At 60.1% G+C, this 13,815-nt stretch overlaps 2 protein-coding genes across 2 annotated transcripts in view; one reads left to right on the top strand and one right to left on the bottom strand.

Annotated features, from left to right (window-relative positions):
* Positions 1–1,361: 1,361 nt before the first annotated feature.
* On the bottom strand, positions 1,362–6,690 carry CBX2 (chromobox 2). Its single transcript, XM_087750710.1, has 5 exons — positions 6,604–6,690; positions 6,471–6,514; positions 5,917–5,982; positions 3,882–3,951; positions 1,362–3,354 (listed from the first exon to the last, which is right to left on the bottom strand). The coding sequence occupies exons 1-5, from the start codon at positions 6,673–6,675 to the stop codon at positions 2,005–2,007; spliced, it is 1,602 nt and encodes a 533-aa protein (XP_087606836.1). The 5' UTR covers positions 6,676–6,690; the 3' UTR covers positions 1,362–2,004.
* Positions 6,691–7,467: 777 nt separating this feature from the next.
* Positions 7,468–13,815, top strand: part of RBFOX3 (RNA binding fox-1 homolog 3) — a 190,410-nt gene continuing 184,062 nt past the window's right edge. The window contains exon 1 of the mRNA XM_087750697.1: positions 7,468–7,729. The gene's annotated coding sequence lies outside the window, so the exon portion shown is untranslated. The remainder of the gene's footprint in view (positions 7,730–13,815) is intronic.

The raw sequence follows: 13,815 nt of genomic DNA, 5'->3' as shown, positions 1-13,815 counted from the left end.
ACTGCTTGGGGAACAACCATCCATGCCGTGAACAACCGGGCAGCACGCGCAGCCAGCGCTGGCTTTTCACATCACCTGAGAATTGCACTGCGCCAGCCAGCAGCAGCAAATGCGACTGCGGTGGGCTGATGCGTCGGGGAGGGTCAGAAGCACCTGTACCCCCAGTTTGGTCCATTTATCTCCGCACTCCCGTGTGCGATGACACTGCGAGTGCCCCTGCCTGTGGCAAAGTAAGATGCCCGTCCTGGTGCCGGGTCAGTCACCTGGCAAGCGGTGACCCCTGAAGCCGTGCCTGTTCGCGCACACACCGAGCAGCCACCCCGGAGACGCTGGCGGGACAGGAGGCACCTCCGAACCACGCACCGAGACCTGGCAGACTGCAGGCTTTTTATCTCCTCTGAGAAGGGAGTTCAGCATTAACAGAACTAAAATGACCTCAAATGCTACTAATCTCTGCCTGAACTACTGCTGCTAATTTTGGCTTGTAAGAGTAATCTATAGTAAGGAAAAAGACCTCCGTTAAAAAAAAAAAGCCATTATTGGTTGCAATTACAAGCCAAAATGAACACCCCGGCTGCTGGTGCAGGGTGAAGGCTGGCGCAGGCCATCCGGCTGCCCGAGGAACAGCCCGCGGGGTGGGCAGTGGCGTCAGGCCGCTGCCTGGCCCTGCCTCTTCTCCCTCGCCTCTCCTTCCCTTTCCCACTGCTCCAGACCACTCGTACAGGTGTCCTCCACCAGCTTCCAAGCCCTCCAGCGGGAGAAAAAATGTGGCTGATCAGTGTAAGTCAAACCCAGCGAGCACCCAGGGCGCGGGGCTGGACTGAAGGCTGGATCCGGCTGGGCTCCGAGCAGGGAGGGCTCACCCCCCGCTCTGCCCGGGCACTGCTTTTTAGCTGAACTCCAGCACTGACCTCACAGACACCTGGCAGTCCGAGTACCAACCTCCCTGCCGCTGGAAGGGTTCGCATCTTCTGCAGGACTTAAAAAATACTCTGCAGCTCGGTCCCTACGAGAGCCTGGAAATGGCTGAACGGGAGGGGGAGACACTGGCGATGCTGGGAGGAGGCAGAGGAGCAGTGCTGGGGCTCCCTGGGCTGCACAGCAATTTGGGCTTTGCTTTTCTCTGAAAATCAAGTCACTGCAAAGAAGCCAGCGGCTCTCACTGGCTCCCGAGGCAGGACCCTCCCTGGGCAGCAAGATGCCCACTGCCAGCCGCCCCTTGCTTTGAAAGAGGCACCTTTGACGCCCGTATCATCAGTGGCATCCAGGATTCAGTCTTCCCTAGATTGGGTTTATTCCCCTCCCTCAAAAAAAGGATTTTTCCTTAAAAAATGTAAACAATATTTCCCTATCAGCTGGAAACCACAACAGAAACGTTGTGGACTTCACCATCATTGGAAGTGACCTCGCCCAGGGGGGTGGCTGGGCTGAGCGTACCCTGAAAAACCCCCGTGTACAGCCGCCCTCCAGGGCTGGAGGCAGTGGCTGTCTCATTTGGATTGACTTGCGACTCCCCACGGCTCACAGACAGATTCACGAGGAGTTCAGAGGAAAGAAAAAGATCTCCTTTTCCTCTCCCGAGTATAAGCCTGGCCCATCGCAGCTCCACACTCTCTCCCTGCTGCCAGAGAGCTGCAGACCTTGTCATCTGCTGTTTCAAGCTGTAAAGCAAAGAAACCCGTGGACAGTGAAGCCTGGCTCAAAACTTGCCAGCCTGTCACCCCCGGCAGCACCAGTGCCCCTGCTCCCGGAGAACGGCATCAGCCACCTCCGCTTGGGGCACCGGCTCCGGAGAGGATGGAGAGAAGCCGGGAGGGATCCATCGACCCGCTGGCAGTTCTGAGCAGGTTTCACCGCGTCTTTCTCAAGGCTCTCTAGACACGAGTCCCAGCAGGTCTCACGAGGTCTCCGCGTTCACTTGAAGAAAGTAAAACCTGATGGAAGAGCTGGGCAAAGCTGAGAGAGAGGCTGAAGGACCCTCTCCCTCCTCTCATGCTCCTGGGGTCAGTATTGCCGTAGGTTGAAAAACCCGACGCTGGTGGGGGACTCCTTGACCGTCACTGTGATCAGGTTAGCGGTGACGTCGGTGACAAAGACGTGCTCGATCAGGCTGCGGGTGGGTTTCCAGTCCTGGCTGGTCTGGATAGAGACAGACATGTTCTGACCCGCGCCAGGGAAGGAAGCTGAATCCCGGTCCGAATCCGAGCTGGTCTCTTCTCCTGTGCTCATTTCGGAAAGGGCGGCCGGCTTGCGGTTCTCTGTGGCTGTGTGCCCCTCCTGCGTGCCGGCTGTGCCGCCTTTGGCCAAGTCTCTGTCACCGGCCCGGTGCGCCTGCTTCTCGCTCTTGCCGCCATCCCCCCCGGAGAGGATGCCGGTGCTGGCAGCATTCAACCCGGCACCCGCCGTGCCACCCTTTGCGCCGGTGGCACCCACACTCGCGGCCGCGCCACCACCGGAGCCTTTGGACAGGGCGCTGCAAAGGTGGCGAGGGAGGCTGCTCCCACCGGCCGTGCTCGGCCCGTTTTTGACGCTCTGAAGGTTTAGAGCTTGGAGGTTTAGCTCCTGACTGGAGGCCGGCTGGCTGCCAGCCCCAGACGAGCTTGCCGGCATCTTGCTGCCGTTGTGCAGCATTTGGCCTCCCGCAGCAAACCCTGATTTCTGGTCCCCTCCAGTGCCGCTGCTAGGAGCCTTGGCAGTCTTGGGTCCCTGCATGCTCAGCCCGAGCTCCCCAGATCCTTTCTGGTTCCTCATTTTTAAGTCCAGCCCTAAGCTGCTCTTACTGGATGCCTGGGCCTTCAGCGCCAGCCTGCCCAGGGGCGAGTTCTCTGCCGAGTTCTGGCTTTGGGACATCCTGTTCATGTAGTGCACGATGGAGCTCTGCCAGCTGATGGCCCGGTTTGGGCTTGTGGAGCCGCTCTTCATCATGTTGGGCAGGCTTTCTGCAGACGAACCCCCCGAGCTGAGCCCAGCCAAGGCGCCCGGCGGGTCCTTCAGGACGGCCATGCCCGAGCCCTGCGCGCTGTGCTGGGGCTGCAGCTTCCCCATCAGCTTGGCGCCGCTGCCCACCTCCTTCCGGGACGTTTTCAGCACCTTTGTCAGGTTCACGGTCCTTCGAGCTGCTTTCTGCTCCGGAGGAAGAGGTTTCCGCCCACGCTTCTTCCTGGAAGTATCTTTCATTTCGGGCTTCGCCACCAGGATCTGAGCTTTCTTCTGCGGTACCGGGTGAGTCTCTCTGCTGCGGGGACCTCTCTTTGCTTCCAGGTCACTTTCGTCTTCTTCATCAGAGGAGGAGGAAGAGGAGGATGTGGAGGAAGAGGAGCTACTTGACTTAGTTTTTGCAGGCATCTCTGGTTCCTGCGAAGCAATGAAGAGAGACAGGGAAAGAGTTAACACACATTACCAAAGAGCTGTTACAGGCATTGCAAATCCTTCAGTGTTGCCTGTCCAGGTGCCGCAGACACACGCAGGTTCTTTCCCCGCGTTAGCTGATCTGCTCGTCCTCTACCATAAAATGAGTTAGGGAGCGTACAGTACAAAACCGCCCAGGCTTAAATACCGAGCGGGACCCTGGTGCCGGGGAACTCTTCTGTCTCCTATGCCATCGCAGCGATGGAGAGATGTCGCCATCGCAGCGATGGAGAGATGTCGCCATCGCAGCGATGGAGAGATGTCCCCCTCGCAGGCATCCTCATTGACCCATCATTGTAATCTTCAGAGCCCCTCACCCGGGAGCTGCAGGCATCGCTGTGTCCTCACCACCCTCCAGAGGCTGAGCATCCACCGCACCCTGCGCTGTGGACAGACACTCGCCAGTGCCTTCCAAGGCCAGAGCCCCTCCAGTGCCGTCACGGCCGTAGATTTCCACCATCACCAGGACTCACCACGTGTTTCCTGGGCCTGCCCCTGGGCCGCTTCCCCCTCTTCCGATTCTGCACTTCTTTTTCATGTTCCCTGAAAAAACAATGATTAAGGACAAGGTTTGCAGGGAAGGAAAAACCATCCAAAATCATCCTGGTTTCTCCCTTTCTTCTGTCATTAAAAAAAAATCCCTTGCTTGGCATGCTGTAGGCTCAGCTCCCATCCCAGCGCCTGAGCAGCGGCTGGGAGGTGTCCTTAACCCCTGCTGACATGTGACGATCTTACGGGCTCCGAGCACATCACTTACTTGAACCCACACTGTTACGGGCACACCACACTCACGTGCAGTCAAAGAGCCTCAAGAACTGTACGGAAACCCAGGGACAACTGCCCAAGTTAAACCTCCTCCATGTGGCACCAGGACCATTTACCCTGCGGGACCAGCACAGGTCACTGGAAGACTCGGACCATGGATCCGATGCAATGCAAGAAAAAGAACTACAAAGTGAGGAAAGGGTTATAAAAATTGTGGCCTTAGAAGAAGGACAGCTCTCTGGACATCAGGGTACCCAGCTGGCTCAGCAGCAGGCATCTGCCCTGATTTACAGGAGGAGAGGCGAAAGGAAAGAGAAACTCTTGCACACAGCATGGGACTGAACTGCATGGATGGCTGAAATACATTGACCAAACTGCTCACAGAGCCAAAATCCTTTGCCATGCAGGACCTTCCCGCTGGTTACCCCAGTCCTGGTCCCTTTGTCCCACTGGTGCCAGGCACAGGCCTTCCAAAGGGAGGCATCGAGTTTTGTAACACCGCCCCGAGAGCGGCTCCCTGCTCTGCTCGTGCATGGGGAAACCAAGGCGGGCCGGGCTGCGACGGGAGAGCATCCCTGTTCGCTGCAATAACATCCCCACAGCACGAAGCTTCCCGCGGTCAGTGATGGACCGCACGGCGTTACTCATCCCGAGCCAATGGCTCTTCCAATTCATGGTGAGATTTGCAGGCTTTCTGGTACAACGGGATCAGGGAAACAGAAGCATCTGCCCCATCTCTGCTAAGCCTTGCCTTCCTCACATGCTTGCAGAGCTGAGCTTCCCCTCTGCTCGCAGCGAGAAGCAGCACAGCCTCCGTGCGGAGGAAAAGCAAATGCATTCCCTGGAAACCCTGCAAGTTCTCCCCTTCGCTGGGCTCATTTCACCTCTCCTGCACCTCCTGGTCTGGATGTGGTGGCCCAGGCTGGCAGCCACACAAAGCCCAAAGCGATCATATGGGGAATGTTTTCAGATCACTGTATTATTTTGTAGTTCTCCGTTTCAAACGGACAGCGTTAGGCTGTAATACATATGGCTAATTAAACACCGTGCTGTCTGCGCTAACTACCAGATTCCATTCTCGAAAAAATGGATCCAGAAATGGTTATAATTAAATCCTATCATCAACTTTAATGATTTTTATTAATATGGAGCCAAAATATTTGGCAGCACCGTGCTTACCGTAGCCAGTTGGCTACTTTTTTACCTCTGTGTGTGATTCCTGGTGTATAATAGCTGCAGAACAATTGCGGGTCCCCGCTCGGCTCCGGGCAGTAGCCCTGGCCCTGACAGAGGACACCATTTTCTCCCACCCGTTACTTCCTCGCCCCTCTCATAGCTGTGCCCTCCACAAGTCCATTTTGGTGCCTTTCGAGCCCGCCGTTTCTGCAGCCCCAGGTGCCGTGTCCCCACCGGGGCCTGCCGTCACCCCCCAAGCACAGCGAGGCCCCGACCGCCGGACGGGGAACGAGAGGCAAAGGTCTCTGCCGCGCTCCTATTGTACAGCCAGCGCAAAACCAGATTGTGCGCAGGGCCATAAATTCTTCGTGTTTACCCAGCCCGGGGAAAAAAAAAAAACGTCCTAGGTGGACCTGAACTGTAATTTCAGGAGATGAACAAAAGGGCCGTGCCACAAAAGGCACGGCGAGCTTCAGTCTGTTGTTTCCACAACTTCCACCGCACGCGCAGCCAATTAGAAGTTAATTGACTTTATCGTTCGCTTAGAAATATTTATAGTTTGCTCACTTCTTTTGGAAAGCGAGGAGGAGTCTTGGATCAAGGATGTTCTCCTCGGGCTCCCAGCTGTTGTGCCTGCAACAGAAGACACGGACTGGGCGAGAGCGGGGGGCCGGTGCTCCCCGCCGCCCCCGTTACCGGCCCGGCACCGGGGAGTTCATCCGAGGACAAACGGACCCTTCGCACCGCCCGGGCCGAGCACCCGGCGGGGACCGGGGCATCCCCGCACCGGTGCATCGGTAGGGGAGAAGGGGCCGGGGGAGGCAGATCGGGGAGGGGGCGGCCACGCCGCGGCGGGGCGAGGCGAGCCCGGCGCATCCCCGGTTTCAGCGGGCGGGCGGGCGGGGGGCCGGTGCCTGCCCGCCGGGGGGGGGGGTCCCACCGGGGTCGGGGGAGGGAAGGGGGGGGAAGCGGAGCCCCACGCAGCGGCGGGGAGGGCCGGGCCGCGGCAGCGCTTATTTGTAAACAAAAGGAGCGGCGCGACCCGAACAAAAGCGGCCGGGCGGGCGGTACCCCCGCGGCCCCGCACCGCCCCGCGCCCCGCACCGCGCAGCCCCGCTCACTTGGAGGACCAGCCTCGCCACTTGACCAGGTACTCCAGCTTGCCCTGCGGAGAGAGACGGGGAGAGGCGCGTTAGCGGCGGCGGGGGGCGGCCGGGGTGGAGGGGGGGGGGCGGCGGCGGCGGCGGGTCCCACCTTGCGGAGCCGCTTGCTGAGGATGCACTCGGCGGCGAAGACCTGCTCTCCCACGCTGCTCAGCTCCTCCATGGCCCCGGCCCCGCACGCACACGCACACGCACACACAAGGGGAGCCCCCGGGCGCGCGCCCCCGCCGCCGGCCGCGCGCGTCCTCGCCCCCCCCCCCCATCCCCGCGCGCCCCTCGGCACAATGCGGCGTGCGCGCCCCCGGCGCGGAAGGCAGGGGGGGAGAGGAGGGGGAGGGGGGGGGCTCCCCAAATTCCCCGCTGGCCAATGGGGAGCGGAGGGCGGGGCGTGCCGGCGGGGGGGTGGGGGGGCGGCATTGTCTGCCTGCGACCCCTCCCCTTCCTGCCCACGCGGGGGGCGGCCGCTGCCCGGCCGGAGCGGGGACAATGGGGACGGCCCGGCCCGGGGCTTTGTTCCCCTGGGTGAGGGGGGGGGGGGGGGGACCGGGCAGCGCGGGGGGCTCCCCAACCGGCTGCCTGCACGGACACGGGCCCCGCGGTGCTGCCCGCCCTGCCTGCCCTGCCCGGACAGCCGAGGTCCCTCCCCGGGGACAAAGCAGCGGCGGGGGGCACAGCCCGGGGCCGGGGGCAGAGCTCCCTCCCGGGCCGGAGCAGCCAGCAGCAGCACGTTTTTGGTTCTGAAACAGTTGATGATAATGGAATAAAAGCGTATTTCCTCGGAGGGGCGGCGGGTGTGTTCATAACCATCGCGCGGTGGCGGCTCCCAGGCTGGGAGCCAGGTATGGCCTGGCCCATAATCCTTTCCCCGCCACCGAACCGCGCGAAGGAACGTACCGCGGTAACGACCGCGGCACCGCACGCCATCGGGGCGTGCAAGGCGGCGTGAGGAGCTACTACACCGCGGTTGTGCGCTGTGGGCGTGGAGCAATGAAATATGGTGCTTTACAGGCATGGAAGAAGATGAGTCAGCACCTCAGGGAGTTTACAACTGCGGGCCCGGAGCCTGCGATTAACCGTGCAGGAGCCAGAGGGAAATGAATTTCCGTAGCCCCGGCGCCTGGGTGCCCGCGGTGCGCAGGGGCTGAGCGGGATCCGGACGGGCGATGGGGCGTCCTGCGCGCGGGGCCTCACGCCAACCCCGGGCTGTGCCGTCTCCGGTAAGCGATGCTGAATTTAGCGAAGCGTTTTGCACGCGCCTCCGTGAGCTGTCCCCGCTGCGGGCGATAACGTCGCTGCTGGGGAGCCCCTGCATGATGGAAGGGGAAAATAGCCGCTTCGTTAACGGAGCGGGGCTGGCTGGGTCTGTAGGACAGTGGATGTGCCTGGGGTGCTGGGACAATACGGGGTAATTGTCCTAGGTCGAGCGCTATCACGTTTTATTGTTTTCTTTTTACAATTCCTGTGGTTGTTTGCTGACCAGGAGAACTGTTAGAAGCGTTTTTTTAACCAAAGGTGACACAGAAATGTAACCCGGCGCTGCACTTCTTTCCTTAGAGGTAATTTACCTTTTGTCAGCTTTGCTCTTTGTGTGCACCACATCTTAATTTTTGGTAAAAAAAGGTGTTCGACTTGCCATCCCCGCGCGCGTGAGCCGTGTACGCGCACAATACGGCATTCATGGCGGGGTGCGTGTGGCTCCCGTGACCGGCCGCGCCGAGCACTCGGGGCGAGGAGCGCGTGGGGCTCGCCCAGCCGCCGGGGTCTGGCTCACCGGTGCCGAGAGACGAACGCCGCCGGGAAACGAGCCCTGATGCGGGGAACACCGGGCGGGCTCTTCTCCCAACCGCCCCTCGGGGCTGGTGTTCCTGAGCTCCCCGCGAGGACGCAGGAATAAAATAGCTGTGCTTTTCCTTCCTGGAGCGAAGAAGAAAAGGCTGGCGTGAGCGGAGGTGCTCTGTTCGCTGCTCGCTGAGCCTGAGAGAGGCCGGGAGTCGGAAGCGGGAGCAGCCCTCGGTTTTGGGGTCTCTTTGGGGCCGGAGTGTGTGCAGCGTTTGGGAGGCTGGCGCCTGGCGAGGGGCTGTGCCAGCAGCTTTGTCCCTGACCCCTCGTGGCCAGCCCCGAGCCGTTCGTTTCCAGTGATGACCCACGTTTCTTTAATGCCGTGCAGCCCCAGCGCCGCCCGTGTTCCCGCTCACGCCTCCGCTTCGACAGGGAGCTGAGTCCCCTTCGCCTGTCGCGGGGAAAAGGGCTGCGCTGCTCCGTGGACTGGAAATCTCCTTTATATCCCCAGGAGTTTACTGGGAACTGGTCCTGGTCAGCACCTGGGCTGTGGTGGGCTCCGTGCTTTCTCCCAGTTCTCCCCAGTTTGGAGCTGCAGGTTATTTTGCGTAGTTTAAAAGCTGCATGGGATGGCTGGGGCAGAGCGGGTGTTTCCTCGGAGGGCAAAGCACGCCAAGCCCTGGCTGCCGTCCGTTCTGGGGTGGCAGCTTTCTCGGGCTGATCGCAGGTTTCCCATTATTTGATGTCTTTAACAGAGCCCTGTGGTTAAGTGAAAAATCTCACTTTTTCTCAGAAAAGGAAAAGGCAAAGAAAGAAAAGAAATCACTCTAAGCATTAAAAAAAGCCTGAACTTGTGGCTTTGAAGACTTACAAAAACAGGAAGTGAATAAAAAAATCCTGCATTTGTTTACATGTTAAAATCTCGTGAGTTTTTACATTGCGATGCAGATCGTTTGCTCTCAGGCTCAGCAATAGCAAAATGATCTTGCTGGAAGCGTAGCTGCCTGCCCTTTCCCAGTGCCGGGGGTGCCAGCCCAGTGTCGCCCAGCTTTCTCTTTGGCATTTCAGGATGTTTTAGTGATGAAAACAACAAAATTGTCTGCGAGTGCCTTTTGCCTCTGCCCGTCTGCCTTCCGCTGCTGCCTCCAGCTCCCCTGGGAAGGGCAGGGACGGTGTCTGCACGATGGGATGGAGGGCAAGGAGGGCTGGGGCTGTGAAGGGAAAACCCGGGGGGGTTTAGGGGTCCTGGGACAGTGGGATGTCCCCGTTCTGCTGAGTCGGCCAGAGGGGACTGTCCCAGCAATGGCGCTTCCCTGGGCATCGCTGGCCAGAGCCACCGCAGAGGCTGCACCGGCTCTGGCTGCTGGCTGGGGCAGAGCTCCCCGGGGAGATGCAGGAGGAGATGCACGCCCGCTGCTGCCGAAGCTGCGGCTTCACCTGCGAGTGCCTTTGGGCTGAATTCAGGGTTCTCCGTCCCTGACAGAGGCTTCACCTTCCCAGAGCAACTTGGGAACACGCAGTAAATAGCTCGGCTGCCACATTCCCCGGCTCCAGCCGAGCTAAATGACAGCGGAGCCAATAAACTCAGCAGTCGCTGAGAAAACCTTTGGCATCTTAAAAATGAGACTCAGCCTCCTGAACTAATCTGGTAGAATATAATTTTGTAGCTCTTCCCAAGTATGCCAGACATCCCAGGAATGCCGTGTATCCTACGTTATGTCGGTAGCGGGGGGACTGTCGCACCGGGGTGGAGGTTGCTGTCAGAGGAAGGTGTTCTCCCGAAGACCAGACCTTCCTGATGAAATCAGTGGTGTTCTGGCGGGTCCGAGGGCTTGGAGCAGGCGGATGAGCAGGGCTGCAGGAGTGAGCGTGGTGGGGCTGGGCATCAGCCAGGAGCAAGAGCCCATCCTATTGGGCTTTGTACCAGCGGCGAGGGACATGGCCGCTGCGGGGGGCTTGCGGAGCAAAGAGCCCCAGCTGGGGAGGTGCAAGGTGGGGGTCAGGGCCGCGGCCATTTCCACGGGGCGCTTGGCCTCTGTCTTTGTGCCTGGACCCACCAGGGAGAAGGAGCATCGGCAGGGGTGCCCTGCGCTTCCCTCCGGTGCTGCGGGCTCAGGGCTTTCCTGGGTCTGGGTTAACAGTGACGGGGTTTTCTGAGGGGGTGCCAAGTGCGAGTAATATTCCTGACTTCAGAGGATGAAGCTGGGGCCAGCCCGGGGAGCGGCTGGGCCATGGTAGCCATGTTTGTTGTGGGCAAATGGTGGTTGTTTTCCCAAGGCGTCAGCCAATTGAAGCACAGAGATCTGCATATCATTTGGGCACCGCAGCTGAGTGCAGCCGGGTATGGAACTGTGCAGCTTGCAGGATGGGATGACCAGCGAGCACGTCGTGTCCGGGCCCCGTGGCTGGGTGCAGGAATTGTAGGGGCACGTGCCATCCCCAGACCAGGCATTTCAAGAGGCAGCAGTTTTCCTGCAAACTGTGTTATATGCCATAAATAAATACGTGTATGTATATGTTTGTTGTTATGCTACCATCTTGGAGCAGTTGGGACCCCTGGGTAGCAAGCATCTTTCTAGTGCAGGAAAAAGAAAGGGAAGCAAATGGTGTGGAAATGCATAGCAAATTGGGATGCAATACACAGCAGGGCTCTCCCTGCTGCGTGACCCCCAGCCCCGGGGAGGGGGGCGGTGGGGAATGAATTACTTGGGGACGGGAGGGCGGGGGGAGATGCAGCACTCAGCGGAGCAGGGATCTTGGCTCAGCCCAGCTGCGCATCAGGCAGCGACTGCATCCACCAGCACAAACCAGTGCCGGGTTTGCCAGCGAGGCCAGGCAGGGCTTTGTCCATCGGGTAAATGTTTGGTGGAAATGTCCCGTGGTGAAAGCGCACAAGGTGTGAGATGCAACGGGAAGGGCTGGGAAGGACTCAAAGGAGGATGTGCAAAATTTGGCAGTGTCTTCTAGATTCCAGGGTTTGCCTGGGGAGAGGCTGGGCTGGAGACCGGTGTGGGCTGGGGAGCAGGGGGTCAGCAGCCGGTTTAGGCTGTTGAAGCTCTGCGTGCCTGTGGGGTTAAACCCCCTCCCACCCACGGGGGGAAGGATCTGCCTCCCCCGTCCAGCCTGGGACTTCGAAGCATCCCTCATTGCGGGGCTGTGCGGTCAGCGGGGAGGAAAGGACTGGAAGATTTAAGTGAGTGACGTGCATCTCCAGGGCATCGCTTGGAGCAGCCCCGCGTGTTCTGCTGCAGCCAGAGCTGCACTGGGTGCTGCGTGCTGGGGAGCACCCCGGGCTCAGCGGCTGCCAGAGGTGGGCTGCGCTGGCCCAGGCTTGCGCTGCTGAGAGCTCCAGCTTTGGATTATCACCGAGCAGCAGCACCGATGAGGCGATTCCTCCCCGTGGAAGCCACCGAGGCCTTTCACACCGAGACCCGGTGGGAGTTTATTGGCCCGGGGAGGCTACCGGAGCTGGGCGAGCGGCCGGTAACTCCGGGCACGGCGAGTTTAACAGCCAAGGGGATGCTCCTGGACGGGGCTTTACCGTGAGCTGCGCCCCCTCCCCTGCCGGGCGCTCCGGGGGGGCGTGGGGCGGTGAGCGCGGTTCGGGAGCCACCGCCCGCCGGCTGCCGGTACTGCACCGGGCCACCGGGCCACCGGGCCACCGGGCCACCGGGCCACCGGGCCGGGCCGCCCAGGGGAGCAGCAGCTGGGCCGGGGCGAGGGGAGAGGGTCTGTGGGGGCACAGGGAGAGGGCCTGGGGGGGAGGGTGGGGAAGCAGGGCCGGGTCTCTGGCCAGGGAGGGGAGTCCTCCCGGTCCCTGCAGTGCTCAGAGACACAGAGTTCGGAGGATGCTCTGTGCTATAAATACAGCTGGACTAGAGAAGTACCGTGTTCCATGCTTTCTTTTTTCTTTCCCCCTGTTCCGAGTGAAAATAGCTGCTCTAGGGTACATCTAATGGCAAACTGAATGATTTCAGGGGCAGTGGAAGTCATCCTACCAGGGCTATGGCAGGGTTCAGTCTTCAGCCAGAGAAGTATCGACCTCATGAGGGATTCTTTTGACAGAGCCCCGTCTCACTGAAACACTGCCTGTTGCATCGGGAGCCAAGTTCCCGTTCACAGCTGAGGCAAAATTCAGCTGTTAGGTAAGGATTCCCATCAGGAGGTTGGTCACTATAAACTCCACGTTGCCTGCATGGGTCTGGGAACCAGGCTGGGACCAGCCCTCGGAGCATCCTCCTCTGTACCAGCCGCAGTCGACTGCCGGGCACCCTGGGGACCCCCGGCACGGGGCCGTGCAGAGCCTGGCGGTGTTGGGTTATGAGCTCTGCAGGCTCTGACTGCCGGGATCTCAGGGATACCAGCTTCACAACCAACCTGGCTGCCTCTGTCCGTAAAACGGGCATAGTTGTGCTGACCTGTGCGGAAAGTCCCAAGGTCGCCAGGCGGATCACTGGGAAAGTTGCTATGCACTATTATTATTAATATTATTTTAAATAATATTTGCAGTACTGGCCCGTGCAGCTCCCCTTTCGGAGCCTCCCCGTTGTTTGGTGCCGGGCTGTTTGCGCTGCGTGCTGCCGGCCTGACCCCCACCCCCAGCACGGTTTCAAGCCAAACATTTTCTTCCTGTTTTTCTGAGTGGAGCGTGCGTCTCCTGTTTCATCTCGTTGGGTGATGCAGGGAAGGCAGCGCGAGCAAGTCTCTATGGCAACAGATGTTTATCGAGCCCCTGAGATGAGGCACAGGGTTGGGGAGAGGCACTTCAGCATCTGGGATGGGGTCTGGGGCAGCTGCCAGGCTAACGCCCCGCTGGAAGGGCCGGGACCAGGGCTGCAGGATGGGGGGGTGCCCTGCTCCCTGTCCCCTAAGCCCCAGCCCGGCCGAGGGGTCCTGGGCTGTTTCCTGCAGAGAGAAATTTGGCTTCGTATGAGGGTCTTTCGCATCCAGGGTGCATCAGCCCCGCTGTGGAGGGGGTACCAGACGGGTGGCACAAGCCGGCACAGGCTCTGCATGGCCCTGGGCTCGGGAACCGCGGGGCTGGGTGTTTGATTTGAACTGGGGGGTCTTGGCCATGTCACTGCCACATCCTCTGTCTCTCCAGAATACATCAAGGATTAATGTCCCCCTCCCAGAGCTCCCAGGAGCTGACTCAGGGCTGCAGATGGGTTAAGTCTCCTGAGTGCTGCTATGGAGTAGCACAGCCGGGACCCATTCTCCCTATGGGTTTTGAGCTCGGGGGGGGGGGGGGGGGGGGCGCGTGTAGGTGGTATTTCCCATTTTTGTGACGAGCATAAGGGACAGAAAATGTCAGTCAGACAAGTAGAACGGTGCTCAGGACACCCAGGGCTCTCAGGGCAGGGGCTGGAAACACTGATTGGCTTTAGGATCCCTCTGAGGCTCCTGGGCTGGGTGGCTGCCTTTGCCAGCGCAGAGCTGGTTCTCCCAACACCGCTGCTGCAGCCAGCTGAGCCCTGAGGCCAGCAGAAACGAGCTGGGCCTCCCTGTCTCAGTGTGTCAGGGC

This window comes from Nipponia nippon, unplaced genomic scaffold (genome assembly GCF_047370975.1).
Source record: "Nipponia nippon isolate SJK-2023a ecotype South Korea unplaced genomic scaffold, ASM4737097v1 scaffold_14, whole genome shotgun sequence".
Classification (NCBI taxonomy): domain Eukaryota; kingdom Metazoa; phylum Chordata; class Aves; order Pelecaniformes; family Threskiornithidae; genus Nipponia; species Nipponia nippon.
The sequence above is the reverse complement of the archived record's forward strand: the minus strand, read 5'-3'. Positions and strand labels throughout refer to the sequence as shown.